The following is a 21,818-nucleotide window of genomic DNA, read 5'->3' as shown; positions in this document are numbered from 1 at the left end:
CCAAAAGGGATATGCCTGGGAGATCAGATAGAGAGTCTGGTCTAAAAAAATAAAATTATGAAGTCAGTTGAAAAAAGGGCTGACTTGGAAAAAAAAAGTTTCGGTTATGTTTTATGGTGTCTGATTTTTCTAAGCCAAGTGGTTATATAGAAAAAAAATGTAGTAAAATTAAAAAATGCATGCATTTTTTTTGGAAAAATGAGAGGAAGGAATGTTACATGATAAGGAATGTCCCCTTTTCATGTAAGTATAAAAATAGAGAGATTTAGTTAAAATGAAAATGAAATAGAATAGACGAAATTCGAACCTCGTAATTTAGGGTTAGAAATAGATTACGACAGAGAATTATAGAATGGAATGTAAAAACAAACCATTGTTTAGCTTAGGGATAAAATAGTTTTAAGAAAAGGAATATGCATGTGTCAATTCTGTTATGAAATTGAATTGAGGAATGCAACTATAGGATAATTTAATAAACATGTTTTAACATATTGGAAATATAGGTTACTGGAAATATAGGTTAAAATTCCTTTTGTAAACAAAGGAAAATGTTTTGGACACGCATTTCCAGAACACGTGAAAGAAGACACATGTTTTAACATGTGTATGACGTGATAGAAAATGGGAAGTTCTCGATATAGTTAGAAAACTTGAGAGTTAAGGAAGGCAGCGTCTGAGGAAGACAGACGACAGTCCGGAGTCCAGAGATGGACCGTCGAACGTCTGGAAGCGAGACGGTCACCTTTGAAACGTAGAATGTAAAACTTTGAATTCCTGACTAAGAAAACCACCGACCGGTCCATGGAAATAAACGCATCATGTGTTTTTATAAACGTCGTCTTTGTGTTGTAATTCTACCAAAAGGTAAAGTGAAATTGTCATTATATGTCTTATATATCCTGTTTTAAAATGTCTTCACATACACAATGTCTCTACATCTCATATCTACAATGTGAACACTAAGTCTGTCTCAACAATGTCTCCTCACTCTAAGAGCTTCTACTACACTTCTAAGTATGAACATTTTATATATATGAATCTCTTCATAACACGAACACAGAACGCAACATCTCTCTTAATAAGACGCCCTAAGACTCATTTTTAATAAGACTTCCTAACAACGAACAATAACAACAACAACAACAACAACAACAATAATAATAATAATAATAATAATAATAATAATAATAATAATAATAATAATGAAACCCCTATATAACAGTAGTTCAGATCAATAACCAAGATGGTGGCGAAGAATTAAATGCGGTCCGTGACATAGCAAATGGCGAACTGATTGAATCCAAAATTCGACGATTTTTATAATAATTTTGCGACGTTTTGATTGGTTGTTTAGCACAGCCGTTGGTTATAAAAATGATTGGCGAACCCATTCATTTCATAACCCCTCCCCCATCACAAGTCAAAAATATTTTACACACACCCTTTTTTGATATAATGGAAAAATCCTTTCGGATTCAATTTTGGTTTCACTTGAGAAAAGGAAAGAAGAATAAATAAATAAAAATAAATGAACAAAGAAAAATAAACCAATAAAAAAATTGTTTTTTTTTAATTTTTTATTTTTCTTCTGGTTTTATGGGAATTTGTCTTTATTTTCATCGGTCAAAAAGAATTAATATATTTGTATAATGTGTGCAAAAAGAAGCCATTTTTATACATATAAAAATAAACACTTTTTAAATATATATAAACATACGAATAGAATACTTTTCAAATACTTATAAACATATGCACAAAAATTCACAAATATGCATTTTTGTTTTGTTTTAACAAATGTTTGCCAAATAAAAGATACAAAAAGAACTGTTTGACAAAATAGGAAGTTTACAAAAGGGTTTTAATAAGTGTTTTTTTTTTTGTAACAAAAACTGGAAACATTATGTTAGGTATTAATTGGTTAATTTGGTTAGTAAGGTAGAAATGGTCGCAGTTTAACGTCGTGCCCGAGACAATTTACAATTGTGTGTGTGTGCGTATGTGTGTGTGTGTGTGTGTGTGTGTGTGTGTGTGTGTGTGTGTGTGTGTGTGTGTGTGTGTGTGTGTGTGTGTGTGTGTGTGATTTAAACTGTTCATGCTTCTCCTTTTGGGTTTCTGAAAAGAGATTTATTCATAATTAGATTCCAAAAAGTGTCTTAATTTTATTCTTTTTATAGGTTTAGTGAAAATGTCGGCTATATTATTCTCAGACGTCACATAAGTAAGAGTAATAGATTTTTTTATTATTTCATCCCTTATAAAATGATATCTGATATCAATATGCTTCGACCTTTGATGAATAATAGAATTATTTGCTAATAAGATACTGTTCTGATTATCACAATGAATTACTATCGGTTTTTTACTTCAGAAAAATTGTCTCCTGCGCGGAATATTCTGCTTCAAAAGTGAAAGCCAAAAAGAAAAGTCGGAACTTTAGACAATTCTCGACACAAATTTTTCAAAACGCTGTTTTTTCCCCTCTCCACTTGCACGTGGCACTCTTTCGAAAATAGATAAATAGATAAATAATAAAAAATAAGAACGTTACTTGTTATCGTGTCAAAAGAAGAAAAAATCCTGCTCACGAGATTACGTGTCTTTTTAAAATCATTTACATAACCTTTTTATTTTTATTTATATACCTGTTTAAGCTTTTTTTGTCAATTTGCTAGAAGGAATTAGTTGATTACAACCCTTTCTGCGTGTTCTTTATATTACAATAGTACAACCCTGAATCCGACGGCGCAATACCACACAGTTCAATACTGTAAAACTGAAACGAAGCTGTTCTTTTTGAAAAGGGCGCAATTTTCTTCTCATTTATATTTATATTGATTCTTTGCTTTAAAAAACTAAAGTAATTACGTGTTTACTTTTTTAATATCCCATTTTGCTGTTTCGGATTATTTTACTAAAGTAAGTAAAGCTTCATTATTTTTCCAAACTGTTTTTTTTCTTTGTTTGTCGATAAATCGAAAGATTGCTGTATTAATTTCGATAAATCGAAAGATTGCTGTATTAATTTGTCCGAGATATAATCCACGACAGTCGATGACCTATACATAAATAACCGAAATATTTGCGGAAAATGTATCGCTTTTCTTTTTTTTTTTTCTTTTTTTTTTTTTACACAGGACGTTTCTTTTCAGAGCGTACCAACATCAAAATGAAATTCGATGTCCTCCTGGAAATGACTGGAGACTTCGGTCTTTATCAAAAGCGGGTTCTTTTCTGGCTTTACTTGGATTCAATATTGGATGCCTTTCATGTTGGTCTCACCGTCTTTATTTTTCCACATTTGGATTTCCGGTAAGTTGTTTTACTTCTATATTTGTAAATAATTTTTAAATCAGCACCCTGCCCTAATTGATCATTCCTTTGGCAGTAAAGATGCAGCACTCCCTATAGATACTAACGCCTAAATGCATGTGTCGGGTGACTTTAATGTCTAATATTCTCATTGGCTGTGCTCGTCAAGTGGCACAGATGTAGCTGGGCGCTGTACTTATAGTTTTCTATATTTCATTCCTTAACACAAACAGTCATGTTCTCGACTTGACCTCCGAATCGTGAAGAGCAGGAAGATTTACTCCAAGACATATTCCTAACCATAGGACCTGAAGACCGTATAAAAATGTCCAAAGTCCACTTGGAAACGCCAACCACCTGGTAATATCAGTAGACATTTCCCTTAAATTCTAACCCCAACGAATCGTTCAACACAAGGTAATATAAAAATGTTGATTATGGAGCCATCAGAGAATATATACCCAATGAAACCAATATCTTTTTCTACTTGCTGGACAGTGTTCTAATGAAACAACTGAATGCCCCAAAGCAAGCACTGAAACACATGTTCCTATCTGAAGTATTATAGCAAGCCCCACTCTCCCGAAGAGTTCACTTTTAAATTGTACATCTGCTATAGTACAAAGGCAGCATGTATTCTGCCGATTCGTTCGTTATAAGTCAAGTTCAAATAGGCTAAAATATATAAATGTTCAAAATAACTGCAAGATTTAATAACCACAGTCAAACTGTCGTGCTGAAATAAGCATAAAACAGGTAAAATCGCAGAAGATATGAATTCGTGATTTTGGAGAAATGTATTAAAGTAGTAAATAAAACAAGTAAAAGACAAGTAGAAAATAAAAAGCAATCGGTAATTCCGCCACTATCTTACAACAAAGAGAAGGCTGAATTGCTTGCTCGACGATTCGCCTCCTATTCCACCGTAACTCCCCCAAAATTATCTCTAGGCAAACTGAAGCAACATTGATGATCTGGAATCATCCATAGTCATATCCGCGAAAAAGAAAATTTTCAAAACGTGCGAGTCTGATCTAATCTCTGCTATTCTTATTAAGAATTGCTCAGTTGAGCTGGACCCATACTTTCCAAACTTAACAAATACCTTGCGGAATCTTCCTTCCCTAATAGTTGGAAAGTAGTTTTAGTGGTACCAATTTACAAGAATTTTGACGAAAGAACTGACTCACTCAATTATCGCCCTCTCAGTCTCCTCCTTCTCTTCGCCAAAATCATTGAATCATAAATCAATCAAAAACTAGTCGGCCGCCTAGCAAAAGCTAATTTTTTCTCTGACTGACGTTATTGATTTAGACAATACCGTTCTACTACTCATGTTTTAACGGTCATCTCCAACCACATATACTAAGTACTGGATAAGGCGCGGAAATCTGTAGTTCGTTGATATATCAAAATGCTTTACAAAGTCTGGCATGGAGGGCTCCGAATTAAAATTAAAGCATACGGTATTACTTGACGAATGCTAAATTTAAGATCCTTCTTAAAAAAAGAGGAAACCCAGATTGTTATTTATGGACTTACATCTAAACAGCATAATATTATACGAATGTGCCTCAGGGATCGGTCCTTGGACTTCTATTATTTCAGATATACATAAACGGCCGCCCTAATAACATCGTGTCTGAGATGGAGATATGTACTGATGACATAACGCTATATAGGCATAATGGAAAAATCGATGCACACATATCTAAGGAAATGACAGAATCCTTAGGAAACGAATACTAGTCCGTAGTGGAATTGGGGCCGTAAATGGATGGTGACAATTTTATGCTTCTAAGATACAGTTCTTTTTCTGTAACAATTACAAGACTCCTTTTCAACCACCGATAAGCATAACTAATATTAGGCTGATTAGAAATTCTTGCGGAATTTTTAATTTGGATTTCAAATTATGTATTTTCAAATGCGTTTTCGTTATAATACCTTTACTTTATATATCATATTAAAGGGCATTTATCATTCTATATAACCGTTTAAATTACAATCCCTTTAAAACAGTTGTGTCTCCTTTTCAGAACGTTGAATACGAGATGTCAAAAAAAGCAAATTTGCATAATTTTCTTATTTCAATTCAACTATGCCGAAAATCTACCGAAACAGCTCGCGATACCAAGGAAGTATTTGGCCCAGGCCCCATTAATGAACGCACAGCACAATAGTGATTTAGGAAATTTCGTGGCGACAACGAGAGTCGTGTCGATAATGTGCGTCGTAGTGGGCCATCGTATGTTAACAACGATGAATTAAGAGCCTTAGTCGGACGACTGTTCAAGAACTTGCTTCTGAATCAGACGTAACGTTTGCGACGATTTTCTATCACTTGAGAGAGATTGGAAATACAATAATTTGATAAATTGATGCCTCAGGAATTGAATAACAACCAAAAAAAGTACCGTTATGAAGTGTCATCTTCCTTTCTTTTACGCAGCATGAACGACCTGTTTGTCGACCGGGTTGTGACTTGCGATAAAAGTGTGTTTTTAACGAAAACCGGCGACGCTCAGTGGATAGACGCCAACGAAACTCAACAGCACTTTCCGAAGCGAGAGTCGCACCAAAAGACTGTCATATTGACTCTTTGGTGGTTTCCGACCAGTCTCATAAATTACATTTTTTGAGTGCAAGCGAAAAGATTACGGCGGAAAAGATCTGCGAAACAAATGGATAAAATGCATCATAGTTAACAGAGAAGGCCCGATTTTCCTTACTTTTCTAGATGTATAGATCGATAAGTAATGTATTGTGAGTTTATTCTCTAATTAATTTTTGGTTGATTCTTATTTCATCCATTCAAACTATTAAGAGTGACATGGTTTAAAGGAGAGAAAAACATTTCATTTTATTTTGCGAGTGCAACTGTACATATTTCTGTTTCTGTTTCTGTTCTTCAGTGAGATTCTGGGTTTACGTGTTATTGTTTGTTGAAAAAATTAAAAGAAACTTAGAAGTTGTGAACGTTATTTTTTGTGCGTATTAACGTTGCGACTTTATCTCAGAAATATTTTCGAAGTTTGATAGAAATTAAAGGCCATCACTTTATAGAAGCTCGCCTGTAATAATCGGCAATAAGAGATTCGTAAACTAAAGGAAAAAATTCTCTCCAATAAATAACAAATTATGGTATTGTGATAGACATAGAGAGGACCTACCTAAGAAACTGGCGAGAATCCGTCTCGGTAGCAGGCTGAAAGACAGAAAGAGACCCAAGATGTTGTCTTTTAAAGCCTCCGGTCACGCGTAGATCTCTAGCAGTCTCGTGCAAATTGGGTGTGCCCGAAACATTATAAAAGGCGAGTCGCTGGGAGAAGTGGGAAGAGCGTTTAAGACATACGAATAGAGAACGACGACGTGTGTCTCGTGTTGTGAACAACGAACTCTACTGGATTCAACTTGTGACTAGCGAACCTCTGCTTGACGTTTTAGCCAAAAAGTTTTGTTGCTTTGCGTTAGATAAAGACTTCTGATACAAGCTATTACAACTGTATTCTTATCATGGATCTAAGACAGTTTGACCTCCGACTCATCCCCGAGTTCAGTGGCGCAGCAACGGAAGTTCCAATAGTAGTGTAGTGAAGTAGAAAAAAAAGAAATAAAAAAATATATATATAAGCCGCAGCTGTTCCTTCCAAAAGGTTGAGCTCTTCAACGTCCAAAAATAATTCACCGTCATAAAAAGAATTCACCGTCACTTCTTCCAACCGTCGTTTCACTCTCTGCGCTCTTCACGCCTGCTTAAAAAAGTACCGTTTATATGCTGCCCATTTCTCCACTTATGCAAATTGACTATCAACAAGAGCCATCTAGTTTTCCATTTCTCCAAACAGCCAATTTGCAAAGGGGGACAACTCAAACCACAAGTAGAATGGCTAGAGGATGTAGAGTTAACGTGTGAGCTGTGCGAGGTTACTAAGGTGGAGCAAGTGCTGTCGCTGTGGCTGAAGGGTGCGGCGCATGAGACATATAGGCAACTCTAGGAGGACCAACGAAGTGACCACGAGGAAATCAAGCGTGTCCTTGTAAAGGCTTACGGAACGGATTCGTTTATGGCATTGGACCAGTTCACTGCACGCTGCCTTCGGGCAGGGGAGACCGTGGATAAGTTTTTGACGAATTTGCAGCGGCTAGCACAACCGGTAGATGAAATGCCACCAGAGTTTTGGATAAAGGGAGCGTTCATGAATGGATTGCCATGCCATGCAAAGGGACTTTTTCGAGCCTCAATCCGAATGGAAAGCTGTCATTAAAAGGGCTGCTTGAGAAGGCTCGTGCCATGCTGATGGATATCAGAGGTTAGGAGTTCGTCGCCGCGGTGCAACCTCGAGAGGCCGCATGTGCACCTACACCACTGCCTACAGCTAGCGCGAACACCAGAAGTGTTAACTGCTTCAGATGCGGAGGCCCAAACCATTGGGCCCGTGATTGCCTTTCATCGCGATCAACGACCCAGAAGCCTAGCAGACCGCGGTGTCACAAATGCACAAACCGGCGATACCTGGCTCGCGCCTGTCCGGGAAACCGGATAGGGGAGGAAGTTACAGCGCCAGTCTTCTCCCCAGATCGTCATTAAATAAGGCACTACCTGCGATGAGCGTATGCATTAACGGGCATGAGTGCCACGCGTTTGTGGACACGGGTGGCGCCCTGACACTTGTGCGCAAAGAACGTTGCGACACTTGGAAAACGACAAGAACTCCAGTGCTGACTGTAGGCGGGAGCTCGTTGTTCTTTTGCGGAGAAGGTGTCATCCACATAAGCATCGGTAGCGTGCCTGAAGTAGCCGTGCAAGTTCTGATTATAGACAGAGAGCTACTTGGGTACGATTTACTCTTAGTAATGGACGCAATTGTGCAGCTGGGCGAAGTCATAGTAGATGGGGTCGGGAACGTTACGTTCTCCCAACACGAAGAGTGTGTTTGCACGGCACACCCTAGATAAGCCTGATTTTAATGCGGAGTTCGACCAGTGCACGAAGTTCTGGACTGTGGCTTAGAAGTGGTCAGATGAACCGCCAGAGAATTTGTTCAATAGAGTGCTAGAGTACAATATTTCCCCCGGAGCTCGCGTAGAGTATGATAGGGAACTACAGACCTGGATCGACAATGGATGGCTGGTTCCTTATCCTGAGAAGTCATTGGGACCTAATGGCGGTCGTCCAGCGAAAGAAACAAAACGTGAGGCTGGTGCTTCATTATAGGGAGTTAAACAAACACGTGGATCCATTTACGGCCCACGCAGACATGTGCGCTGATAAATTAATGGAATGGCGGCAAGCAGGGTTTAATGTGTGCGTGCTTGATCTTCAGAAGGTGTACCTTCAAGTGAGTGTACACCAGTCACTATGGCCTTATCAGGAAGTTCTGGTTAAAGGGAAGAGATACTGCTTAACCCGTATGGGGTTCGGACTCAATGTGGCGCCATCAATTATGCAAACGATTGTTGACACAATTCTGGCTCAAGATGAGCGCATAAGACAGGCAACATATATATTGATGACGTGTACGTGAATGAAGGGGTTGTATCCCGACGCGTGTAGAGGAGCATCTCCGCAACTTTGGACTTCTCAGTAAGGATCCGATGAGACTACAGGATCGCGCACAGGTGCTTGGTTTACAGGTCCGGGGAGAAGACGGCGTCCTGCATTAGAAAGGGGGAAATGAAGTCACAGACATGCCCCGCGATGTCACGCGAAGAAACATATTTTAGTGGTGCAGAAAATTGGTTGGACACCTTCCTGTGGGCGGCTGGCTTCGAGTTGCGGTGGCGTTCATAAAGAGGAGAGTATTGAGGTTACCACTGGATGGGATGATGTGGTACACGATGCCCCTCTCAACACAATGCTGGAGGAAGTCCTCACCAGAGTGCGCAAAGAGGACTCTGCGCGTGGCAGATGGTGCGTCGACAGTCGAGACCTGAGTTGATGCGAAATCTCTTGCCACGGGCATATCAATAGTCCATGATGGGGCCGTGGTGGAAGATGCCTGCTAGTTACGCCCAGAACGGGACCCCCTGCATATAAATCTGGCAGAGCTTGATGCCGTAATCCAGGGGATAAACTTGGCGATCCTCTGGAAGTCGACTACCCTGCGGCTGTTTACAGATTCTGCTTGTGTCCATAAGTGGATCTCGGATACCCTTACCGGGAGGACCAGAATACGAGCTAAAGCTACGAGCGAGATGCTCATCCGACGGCGGCTCGATACCATCATAAGGATCAAAGAATAATATGCGCTGTCAATGGTCAGATCCAGGCTGAACAAAGCCGATTGTTCAACAGGAGTTCCCCGCAGATGGATTGACGCCACTAGAAGAACCATCTAACCCATACAACCGGCCTGCGCCGCAACCACGTGTTCTGCTCAGTTTGATCGAATCAAGGAAGTGGACATCCAGGGATCAAGCGAACCTTGTATTTTGCTAAGTTGGATGACTCTGAAGTACGAAAAGCCGACGTTAAAAGAGTGGTTGAGAGCTGCGTGGCTTGCCAATCCATTGACCTGGCATTCGCTGGGAAAAAGGAAAACTGGACGTAAAGAGTCACTGGAGCCAGCTGGCGATAGATGTTACTCACCACAACGGCGAGGATTACCTAACGCTCATTGACTGCGGCCCATCTAGGTTTGCAATATGGTGGCTGCTCCGCTGGCAAGATACGGCAACAGTCATCCATCAGCTAAACAGCATCTTTCTCGAATGTGCCCCCAACAGAGATACTAACTGACAACGGCACCGCTTTCACCAGTGAACAATTCAGAAAGTTTGCCGATTGCTGGGGAGTCCATCTGCGGTTCTGATGTGCTTACGTACCGAGCGGGAATGGGATTATTGAGCAAAACCACAGGACTGTCAACACTATCGCTGCCAGAACGGGCTATGCGGTGTCTGAAGCAGTTTATTTAAACAACGTGACCCCAAAGGATGCTGTATCACCCTCTATAGTGCCGGCCGACACATTGTACAAGTATCATGTTAGGGTGAAGAACATAGAAACGCACCCAGTACCTGAGACGAAAGTAACTGGAGGGAGGCTGGAAAAAGGGATGTTGTCTGGGTCAAGAACCCGCGCGGTAAATATACGACTCAGTATGGACTTGGACGCATCACTGAAGTGATCAGCAAGCAAGCGGTGTGTGTCGACGGTGTGCCCCGTTACATTAAGGACTTACGGCCGACAACATAATCGTGGCTACTCATGAACAATGGGAGCGAGTCTGACTCCGAGTCAGGGACCAGTAAGACATCGCTCTGGTTCACAGCAGCTCCCTCAGAAGGTGACTCTGATATCCGTAGCCTTCCAGCGGAAGGGATATTCTTCAACCCCCAGTCCGCGGATAAGAGCTTAAGCGAAGAAGAGGCATGCATCGTTCCCCTTCGGAGAAGCATCCGGCGACGGCGATCATCACCCCACTGCCATTTCTGTGATCGTGAGATCAGGAGGGAGTGCGATAGACATAGTGAGGACTTACCTCAGAAACGGGCGAGAATCTGCCTCAGTAGTAGGCTGAAAGACAAAAAAAGAAAAATAGAGGCCCAAGATGGCGGCTGTTATCTTTTAAAGCCTCCGGTCACGCGTAGATCTCTAGCAGTCTCGTGTGGTATATGCAAATTGGGTGTGCCCGAAACATTATAAAAGGCGAGTCGCTGGGAAAAGTGGGAGGAGCGTTTAAGACATGCGAATAGAGAACAGCGACGTGTATCTCGTGTTGTGAACAACGAACTCTACTCGACTCAACTTGTGACTAGCGAACCACTGCTTGACGTTTTAGCCAAAAGGTTTTGTTGCTTTGCGTTGGACAAAGATTTCTGATACAGGTATGTATTTTTATGACGTACACAGTTGGGTGTAGGTTGCCAGAAGTTTGGAACTACAGAAAGAAATTGTTATAATAAACGTCAGCTGTCGTATGTCTTCTCTTGGGGCAGTATATATTAAATCCGTGCCTAGCAGACTACAACAAGAGAAGCTGTAAAAGTCTTTTCCCGAGTACCTGAAAGTTCTCTGCCTCACCAGTAACTCATTAAAGAGATCTAGAGAATCATTAAATGGTCTGGTCGAAATTACGGCGCTCAAGTGTCTGATTAGTTGTTATGTGGCCAAACAACCCCGTTAGGGCACCTCTCTGCCCGATGAAAGAAATGTTATTGTTTATGATTTCTAATTTCCGTTTGTCTAGAAGGGCTTCATATACAAACTTCATCAGTCTCTCGACTTAATCCCTAAAAGGATTTGGTGATCTTGGCGTTCATGATATCTTTTGCTTTTCAGCTTACTCTTGATATCTCGTTTCTTCGCCAGTTTAGTAGGATTCTGAATCTTGCTGCTATCTGTACAATCTACCTGCAGCTTCATAGTCGATCGAGATTTTCACTGTCTCCCAGAACGTAGATGTAGCAACTGTTGTTCAGTATTAAGTCTTAAAGAAAAATGGAGTGGCTTTACTTTAACTTTACTGTTGACAATTGTTGGAAATTTCGTCAGATTTCTTTGTACAAATCGTCCACAACCGGTTGTCTAAAATTTAATCTTCTGGTTTTTATAGAAGTCTTTTCTGTAAGAAGAACCATAGCATGTTTAGCTGCAGTGCTGGTTTATACTGATTGCTCAGACCCTTTGCTTATTTCAGGTGCATTTTCTGTATCGCATTTGATAGAAATTATCTTTTCCTTATCTTGTAGAATGAGTAATGGATTTCTGCAAATGTCACCAAATTATTATAGCTTAATAGCATTATATTTGGTTTATTAGTTTTGTGCGTGAGGATTAAAAACAAGACTCGCATACTGGATTAATGTTTGATTTGGGGGGGGGGTCTTGGCATGTAAAACCTTTTTTATTATTATATATCGAATTTTAATCCATGCGACTAAAATAAGAAGAGTCAAATAAAACGACTGCATAAAGAGAAATTGCTAGAAGTACACGCGTTGTAAAAATCGGATGAGTTGAAAACAATAGGTTATTGCCTCATGGATTGTAGGGTTATCCAAGATTCTGTTCCGTTAATGTAGATACAAAGTTCGTACATGCTATTAAGTATTATCGCATATTAGTTGAATTCCGTATAGCTTTCGAAGTTGCCATTTGTAGGAAAGTCCGAGAAACACACACTATTATAAGTTACTATTAAGTTGCCCGATATTACCCGGTTATAAACTATGCATAAATATTACATTTTACTTCGTACAGAAATCGAGATATGTGCATGCAAGTATTATGTTTTTTTTCTAAAAGTTTGCTTCTTGTAAGTAAAAAAAATATTCGAGCTGAGATCGACACCAAAATCTAAAGACAGTGAGTTAAGTCCGATAAACATTATGCTATCTTAACATGATCTTTAAAAAGTATTTTTAAACCTACTTATTCATAACATAAAATGTATGCAGTTACAAATTTATTTTCAATTTCACCATTCCTTATAAAATTATCAACATAAATAATTTCAGTACCAACTTTGAGAAATTAAAATTTATATAATCCTTTATATAATCAAAATAAAACAAACAAAAAAAAACAAAGTAAAACAGGAACATAAAGATGTTGGTATTCGATATTTGCCTCAATAGAAATAGCACGCCCGAAAAAACAGCAACAACAATAGTACTAGCAAATATGAGTATAATAATTAAAAAAATACTATTCCTCGGTCTTTTAGCAAGAACAAATTTGCGGTATCTGTTTTCATGCCGCACTTAGTCTTTTCTGCCTTCGATCAGTGAAGATGTTTTTATAGACTGAGACAAGTAACGTTTTTGTGCTCACCAAGAATACAACTTTAGGGGAGCCGCATTTTTCCCAAGTCAAAGGTCGACCTTGCGTCTAACTCAGCCCTATATATAAATAGGAATAATATCCACAACAACACAACTACTATTATATAATGGATTATCTCTGATTTGCTTCCGGATTCTATAACTACATTCGTTTCTCGTATTTGTTTGCGCTGTTATAATCACTTTAACTAGTCATAACGTCAGTGGAGTAAGAATTGGTTATTTCTCCTTTATTACAATAGAAAAACAGAAACATAATGATTTTGGTATTAGATGTTTATTTTTCAATTCCAGCTTCCCCGCAAGAGAGATGTGAGAGAACAAAGTGTGTAGAATATTTTCTATTTCAATATTGTATGCGTTTCTTTAATGCTGCCTTGCGCAGTGATTTTCTTAATTTATATAAAAAATAACTTTTTCTGATGATGTTCTTTTACTTTTTCTAATCTCCGTAACTACATAATCTCCGTATCTATATAATTTTGCTTTTTGATCTCCCGAGATAATGGTGTCGTTTACAAAATTAATCGATAATCTAAACTAGTTAAATTACAAACGTAAATCTATTACATTAAAAACCTACCTTCACACACAATGACGAACGAAGCTAAATTAACACCAATAATAATAAGATCGTTAAGAATAACACAACTTCAACACCATCAATAAATCACAAATGAGAATACCACCTAAGCACCATTTCTAACACCGTTATAAATAACTAACATGATAAATAGAAAAGAGGCTCGCCTTTTTTCTGTTGTTCTTGGCCTTTACTTTTTTTAATTTTATATTGGAATTTTTTTAATTAGAATTTTTTCTTTAAACCAAATATATTAAATATAAAGATCAAAGTGTAGTATCTGTTCTCGCAGGCTTTCTCTTTTTCAAAGACCAGCGACCGCCCACTTGACCAACTTTTGGTAAAGTTCAAGGGTTTTTTCTTGTTTGGCCTCAAAGGATTGACCCCATTATTTGGGTGAGTGGTCCTTAGGGCATTGTTTTTGTTACCACTAACAGTTTTTTCTATTTTTTGCAGATAGTCCAGTGTCTGGATCCGACTTAAGCAGCCGGTCGGGTTAGGGGAAACTGACGTGCCTTTTTAGGCGAAGGTCCCTCTAGTTTCCAAATCGGCGGGTCGGAGAAGGGCACTGGGCCAACACCTAGGATGGGGGGGGCAGGCCTCTGCCTCTTCACCATGGGGGACGCCCCTGGTGTAGCGACCGTGTCGGGGGGCACCACACCCGATGATGCTCCAGTGCCGTTGAGGGGGAGTGCCACATCCGGTGACACTCCAGTGCCGTTGTTGGGGGGGGGCACCACACCCGGTGGTGCTCCAGTGCCGTTGTCAGGGGAGTCTCACATTCGGTGATATCCCAGTGCCGTTGTTGGGAAGCACCACACCCGGTGGTACTCCAGTTTGCGTGGCGGGGGGGGGGTACCACACCCGGTTGTACTCCAGAGATCGTTTCGGCGTGTACCATATCCGGTGATACCCCAGTACTGAGGGCAACCACCTCGCCCACAGCCTTTGTATACGAGATGGGAGATGCCACACCCGGGGGAGCCCCATCATCAAGCGATGAGTATTCACCCTCATCACCTGTGTATGTCGTGGAGGGATCCAAGCCGTGTACCCCTTTACTGAGGGTTGATGACTCACCAGCTCCTACAGCCAAGCCGGAAGGGGTGGGCCCAGGAGCAAAGTTCAAAGGGAAGATTGCCACATTCGGTGACACCCCGCAGCCATCAACATCCAGTGATAACACACGTCAGCTGTCCATGGAGGAGGAGACGGCGCTTGGCAATGCAATGGAGGCAAAGCCGTCGGAGGACTTTCTCACCCCCTGGGCTTTTGCAGAGCTATCACAGGACACGGTGGTAGTCTACAAGGAGGAGGAGACCAAAAATGCGTGAGCCAAGTATGTCGCGGACACGCTGGGGTAGGGGGGTCCGTGGAAGATGCCGAGACTGCCAGACGGCCGGGAGAGTCCGAGGGTGGTGAGATCGGCAGGTAGCAGCCCACAGAAAAGTGAGCAGGTACTGAAGAAGTGGAGATCTCTTAACCTTGCAGAGTCTAGGCAGCAAGGCCAAGCTGGAAGTATAGAGCAGAAGAAGGCAAAATGGCCCGAGCTGAGACAGGCTTAACCAGTCGCGGCGGCAGAAGAGAAAGGCCCGAAGAAGAGCAGGAGTTTGGGCCCAAAAGGAAAGAAATGCCCGGAAGAGTACCGACGGCTTTTCCAGGAAACATACAAGCCCATAACCGAGGGAAATGTAATTAAATTAGTTCCAGACACATTGGAAAATCTGAGAACCAGGATAATTTCGCTGGTGATGCTAGACCAAAAACAAAAAATGGCTTTCGGGCGTAAGGAAGGAAAAGATGATGGCCATGCTCGTGGAGTTGAATATCCCGGCAACATACATAGTGCGACGTAGCTATGCAATGTGGTATCTGCTTCTCCCGACAGCAGAAGACGCAGTAAAGATAGCAAAAGAAGACATTATGTGGAAAGGGCTGAGATGTAAACCTGAATACTTAGAGCAGAAAAGGACAACGGTGTCAGTTATGGGAGTCCCATGCTGTATCAGTGAGGAACACCTTGGTGCCATATTCTCACAATACGGAGATGTTGAGGCTGTAAACCCGGTTCGAGGATTGAGAAACATCGCCACCGTGGATTACAAGATAATCATTAAATTAACCCGGGCTGAGTTTAACGCAATACCAGCCCAACTTAAATGCGAAAACTGGGTGATGTCTATCATCGTGGAAGGGAGGAGGCCACATTGCTGGCACTGTATGTTGCCGGGCACATAGCAAGAGTCTGCCCTAAAAGGAATCCCGTACTTCCACCAGCAACTGTTCCTCCAAAGACAGTGACAGAGGAAAAAAGGGAAAATACTCCTAAAGACAAGGAAACCCCCAAGGATAAGGCCACAAGCTGGAGCACAGTGGTCAGGAAAGGAAAGGAGAAGCAAACAGTGACCGGTAAAGCAGCAAAAGAAGAAAAAGAGGGAGTAAAGCGAAAGTTGACATCGGAATCAGAAGAAAAGGCAGGAGAAGCCGTAGACGAGACCAAGACAAAGATGGGTCAAAACAAAAAAGTAAAAGAAGACCAAACAAACTCTGCTCAACCCCAACCCCAATCCCCTCCTCCGGATGAGCAGAATACCCCTCCCCGTTGTACCACCCCTAAACCTACGCCTGAGGAAGAGGCTCCTGAAATAAAAATGGCAAAAAAAGAGGAAAAAGGAGAGACCACTACCCCTCCAGGAAGACCGGTCAGAACCGAGAGGACCAGAAAGCGGCCATTCTTGCCTGGAGAGAGAGTATGTGAAGTGGACATATCACAGCTGCAAACGGATCTGAGCGGCAGCCATAGAAGGAGTGTAAAGCAGCTGGAAAAACTCACTAAATTTGAGGGGAAAGAAGTGGAAGACCCGAGAAACTTTCGCGAGGCTTCCCTATTAATAACTTTTGTCCGAAAAGAAAAGGGGGCAAGAGTTAAAGCCATGTGGAGGATGCTGAAAGAAGCCAAAGAAGCGATCCCAGGACTGAAGCTTGTAGAAGAGGAGCATCCTTCATTGAGATAAGAGTCCCGATATATGTTCACCCCTCCCTTTATAGAGTTTTAAAGCTAACATTTCTCCTGGACGTGAGAGGTCTGGTCCAAGGAGGTCAGTTCACAACGGAGTTGTTAACTGGCAGCATCGGTCAGACCTTTGGCGTCCTTACCCATAATGACTTTAGACCCGTGATAGACGAATATTACTAGTTAGGGAATCATGGCAACAACCTTAAACCTAGCTAGTTTAAATGTGAAGGGCATGAGATCCCGAAGCAAGGCTGCTCGCGTGCTGAGGGATCTCGTGGCCATTGAAATAGATATAGCTGCAATTCAGGAAACCCACTTTGGGTTTGCGATGTGCTGATGAACGACTTTGACGTTTACTCAGAATATGGCAATTACCGTATTCGTGGGGTTTCTGTGCTAGTGAGTCGCACTCTAGCTGCGACGGTTACTGCAGTCCACGCGGACGCTCATGGAAGGCTGGTCGTGGTCGATGTTGCCGTTAAAAGCGGTAAGTTCCGGATTTTGGTTGTTTACACGCCCAATATCGCTGGGGAGAGGGTTTCCTTTTTTCGGCAGGTGAAGGTGTTCCTATCGGCGGGTCCGGAGCCGGTAGTTTTAATGGGGGAGTGGAATGCCATCCTGGACCCCAAGATAGATAAGGTCGGGGGGATAGAGGGTCGGAGAGGTGTGAAAGCAGCCTGTCTGACCTGATGGCTTCGTGCGATCTGGTCGACAGATTCCGTCTGGATCACCCGGGGAGGGAGATGTGGACGTGGCAAAAAAGTGCGGTCTCCTGTTCAAGTACCTACTTGGATAGGATGTTAGTTAAGAGGCGACATAGATTTCTTATCTTGTCCCACGTTCCACTGGCTAGGTCATTCGGGCCATAAATTAGTAATGGCCCGTTTGAAAGTAGGTAATAGGCCTAGTTTGGCTGGCTACTGGAAGTTGAACGTCTCCTTACTGAAGATGAACGACTTCCGGGAACAGCTGACAGCATTAATTCAGCGGGAGTTAGTGGGGGCGGTTACCGGGAGTAGCTGGTGGGTTAGACATAAGGCTACCATTAGGCTCTTTTGCGTCCAATATAGCCAACGCCTCGCGTTAACTAGGGTACGGACCAAAAGGCACCTAGATGATAGGCTGACTCGGGCGATGGCTGGTGGGGATCCCCTAGAGATAGCAGTAGTTAAGGGGGGCCTCCAGCGCTTGGCTAGCGGGCGTTATGAAGGTCAAGTAGTTAGAGCTAAGTTAAATAGAGTCTCTAACGAAGCCGTGAACGTTGACGCTGTTAAGCGTAAGGCTGCCTTAAGACGTGGCTCGGGTGGGTACATTCGGAAGGTGAAAAACCTGGAAGGACATACCCTCGTATCGACTCTAGAGATTTGCAATGGGTTTCGTCAACATCTGGAGGAACGCTTTACCCAACTACCCAGACTCCGCGGCCAGGAGTTTGGCAGCTATTTAGCCGGCTCGCCTCGCCTTACTGCGGCCCGAGCAGCTAGCTGTGATGGGATGGTTACGGAGCGTGAAGTCGTTACTGCGTTGAAGCAGGTTGGCCATAACAAATCTCCAGAGCTCAATGGTCTGCCTTACGAACTGTATTTGAGGCTGTCGCCCATGTTTGTTCCTCTTCTGACGGGTGTGTTAAACCACTGGTTTGCCCAGGGATCCATTCCTAGGCAGGTAACCAAAGGAGTGGTCACACTACTGAAGAAAAGAGAGCGGCATGGTGGGGAGGACTTAGATGATTATAAGCCCATCACTCTGCTAAACCCAGAGTTGAAGATTTTGGCCCGATTTCTTGCAGGTTGTTATCGGCGACTTGGTCAAACCGGATCAGACTTGTTCTGTGAAGGGGAGATCGATTCAAAACAACTTGCATTTGGTGCGCACGATCATAGAGGGGTTAGAAGACGACACAGGAGCCGCGCTGATCAATTTAGATCAGTCCAAAGTGTTCGATAGGGTCGACCATGGTTTCTTGGAATCTGTTATGGAGACCGCCGGGTTTGGTCCGGACTTCCGCAAGTGGATTGCCGTTCTGTATCGTAATCCTGCGGTAGCGGTAAAAGTAAATGGAAGGTTGTCGGAGTCCTTTGGGGTCTCTTGGTCGGTGCGCCAGGATTGTTCGCTGTCGCCTCTTTTGTATGTCCTGGCGTTGGAGCCCTTCCTTCGCAAATATAGGGACGAGGCGACTAGACCAGTCCTGCGCGGTATAGCTCTAACTGGCGGCAAGTTCGTCAGGGTGCCCGCGTACGCTGATGATGTCACCGTTTTTGTAGGGCGAAGGATGGAGGCGGTCGCTGAGTATGAAAGTGTCACAGGGTCCGTAGTCAATCGTAGCAAGTCCGTTGGCCTGCGCTTGGGCACCTGGACCGGGGTAAACTCGCTTCCAGGTGGGTTCAGCTGGACTGATGGCACGATAAAGATTCTTGGAGTCTTGTTCGGGTCTGGACTTCAGCTGGACAAAAATTGGTCGGAAGTACAGACGAAGGTCGAATCGTCAGTAAGGACTTGGATTCGCAGGGCCTTATCACTGAATGGTTTGGAAAGGAGGAAAGTCGTATGTCCGTAGACAGGTCTGTACACAGAAACTCAGCGAGGGAGGCTTAGGAATACCTGACTTGTTAAGTCATAAGTACGCCGAAAGATTGGCGTTCCTGAGTCGGACACTGCTTGAGGAATTACACTGGGTACCAGTTGTGGAGCAAGCTTTTCCACAGCTCCTATCCTCCCCTGCCGCTGAAGGTCGCAGAAGACCGGTGGGGGAAACATAAATTCCTCTCCAAATGCTGAGCCGCCCTTAGGACATTGCCGGGTTCAGTGATCTTGTACGGCCTAGGAGGAGGCTATATCGGGATTTAGTGGTGGGGACCGAAAAAGATCCGCTGGTTGAACGGCTACACGTGTAGAGGGAGGAGGTCCTCTCTCAGTGGAATTGGGCGCCAGCCAGAAGCTTTTTAAACAATTCAGAGTTTTCCATAACATGGAGGCTTGTCCCGAATGCGCTGCCACTTTTTGGCGTGCTTGCCAGGGACTGCAGGAGGGATGAATACGTTCCCTTTTGCCTCCGCTGCAAGGATGATGAGGATGAGACAAGGGATCACGCCTTTTTTCTTTGCAGCGGAGTTCGGAGGCTCTGGGAGTACGTCGGAGAGGTAACGGCTCGCATCGACCCCGAGCGGTTGGTGCCACTTGATTTGGCGTACGTCGTCGACAACATGGATCCGCCGTTCACTGGGGAGAAACGGTTGGTGTTTCTCGTGATTCTAGCTGTAGCTAGGTTAGTGACGTGTGTTACACGTCTTAACATTGTCTATGGGGTTGAATCTGTTTCGGATCGGGATCTGGTCGCTTACTTTAAGCATCAGCTTAAAGTAAAGATCAGATGCGATTGGAAAAGATTACATCGCATAGATTTTAATAGGAGATGGGTGCACAACACTAGTTTGTGCATCCGATGAGGCGCTATGCTTAAGTTTGTTTTCCCACCCTAGTGGTATTAGTCAGGCGGTGCTAAGGTTCTACGGAACCCAGCCCCGGGCAAAGTTTTATAGAGTAGGAGTAGTTAGGTTGTAACTAATTCAAGTGGAAAATACTTTATTAGGTGCTAGACTAGGGCAAGTATGATCGTTGATCCTGTCCCCGATTTTATTTTTCATCGGCACTAGGAGAGCTTCCAAAGATGGCCAGTCCACCCTTTGTTTTGTGTCCGGTCTGTTGCCCCTACACGTACATTTATCTTGGAAGACGACATCCATTCCCTATGTTACACATCCATATCTAATTTGTTTTCAAAATATCGTCCTTAGGTCCCCCACTCCTCACTAAAGAACGACCTGCTTGCTTTCGACCTTCGGGGCCGGAAGACAGTGGCCGTTCCATATTTAGAAGTAGGTTGGGAGGATCCCTTACTAACCCGCCCCCATAAGCATTTTGTTTAGTTGTTTTATTTTTCTTTCTTCCTTTTTGGGTGTATCTTAGCTCGCACCCCCCCATCATCTCATCCCTCATTTATTAAGAAAAAAAATTGTTTGCATATATAACTTTTGTTTTGTTAAAACATGTAAATATTCGTTTTGTTTTCAGTTTGTATATAAAGCCGACGCATACGCTGGTGAGATTTAAAGTAGATAAACTCCATGGTAAGAATGAGGTACTATGGTGATAGTGTCTTAGTGTAGGAAACTTAATAAAGTCTTTAAAAGACCTAGCAAGTAGTTAGAAATGACCCTCGATCCCTACTTTCCCCTACTGGCCCTGGTGCCTACGTGTTTTGGACCCCAAATGTGGGCCTGGCAGTAGATAATGCCAGGCCCGGGGCCAAGCACTAAATAAACTGTTGTTCTTGGCCTTTGTGCCGGGATCAAAGCGTAGTATCTGTTCCGGCAGATACTGCAAGCAAAGACCATATGTGGGGGGTAGCCCACATATAAGACCTTGGTCAATGAAGGGGCAACCCTTCATACCAATTGTCACTATCCAGCTCCCCTACTCCCCGGGGAGTTGGTCCCCATTTCCCCTTTACTCCTCACTTTAAAAATCGGCCTTGTGCCTAATTTGCTCAGTGGGGGAGCAAATAAATACCTCAAAGTGTAGTATCTGCTCCAGCAGATACTGCAAGCAAAGACCATATGTGGGGGAGATCCCACATATAAGACCTTGGTCAATGTAGGGGCAACCCGTCATACCAATTGTCACTATCCAGCTCCCCTACTCCTCGGGGAATTGGTCCCCATTTCCCCTTCACTCCTCACATTAAAAATCGGCCTTGTGCCTAATTTGCTCGGTGGGGGAGCAAATAAACACTCTGTTGTTCTTGGCCTTCTGGCCGGGATCAAAGTGTAGTATCTGTTCCGGCATATACTGCAAGCAAAGACCATATGTCGGGGAAACCCAACATATAAGACATTGGTCAATGTAGGGGAAACCCTTCATACCAATTGTCACTATCCAACTCCCCTACTCCCCGGGGAGCTGGTCCCCATTTTCCCTTCACTCCTCACATTAAAAATCGACCTTGTGCCTAATTTGCTCGGTGGGGGTGCAAATAAATACCCTGTTTTTCTTGGCTTTCGGGCTGGGATCAAAGTGTAGTATCTGTTCCGGCAGATACTGCAAGCAAAGACCATATGT

The 21,818-nt window shown here is 42.8% G+C and overlaps 1 protein-coding gene across 1 annotated transcript in view; it reads left to right on the top strand.

Moving 5' to 3' along the window:
• Positions 1-21,818, top strand: part of LOC145247270 (organic cation transporter protein-like) — a 139,378-nt gene that overhangs the window by 45,251 nt on the left and 72,309 nt on the right. Inside the window, exon 2 of the mRNA XM_080108875.1 lies at positions 3,135-3,309. Coding sequence (XP_079965001.1) covers positions 3,167-3,309 — 143 coding nt within the window. The 5' untranslated portion in view covers positions 3,135-3,166. The remainder of the gene's footprint in view (positions 1-3,134; positions 3,310-21,818) is intronic.

The sequence above is a fragment of the Euprymna scolopes genome, chromosome 25, assembly GCF_053919585.1.
Source record: "Euprymna scolopes isolate OS-2025 chromosome 25, ASM5391958v1, whole genome shotgun sequence".
In the NCBI taxonomy this organism is placed as follows: Eukaryota; Metazoa; Mollusca; class Cephalopoda; order Sepiida; family Sepiolidae; genus Euprymna; species Euprymna scolopes.
The sequence above is the reverse complement of the archived record's forward strand: the minus strand, read 5'-3'. Positions and strand labels throughout refer to the sequence as shown.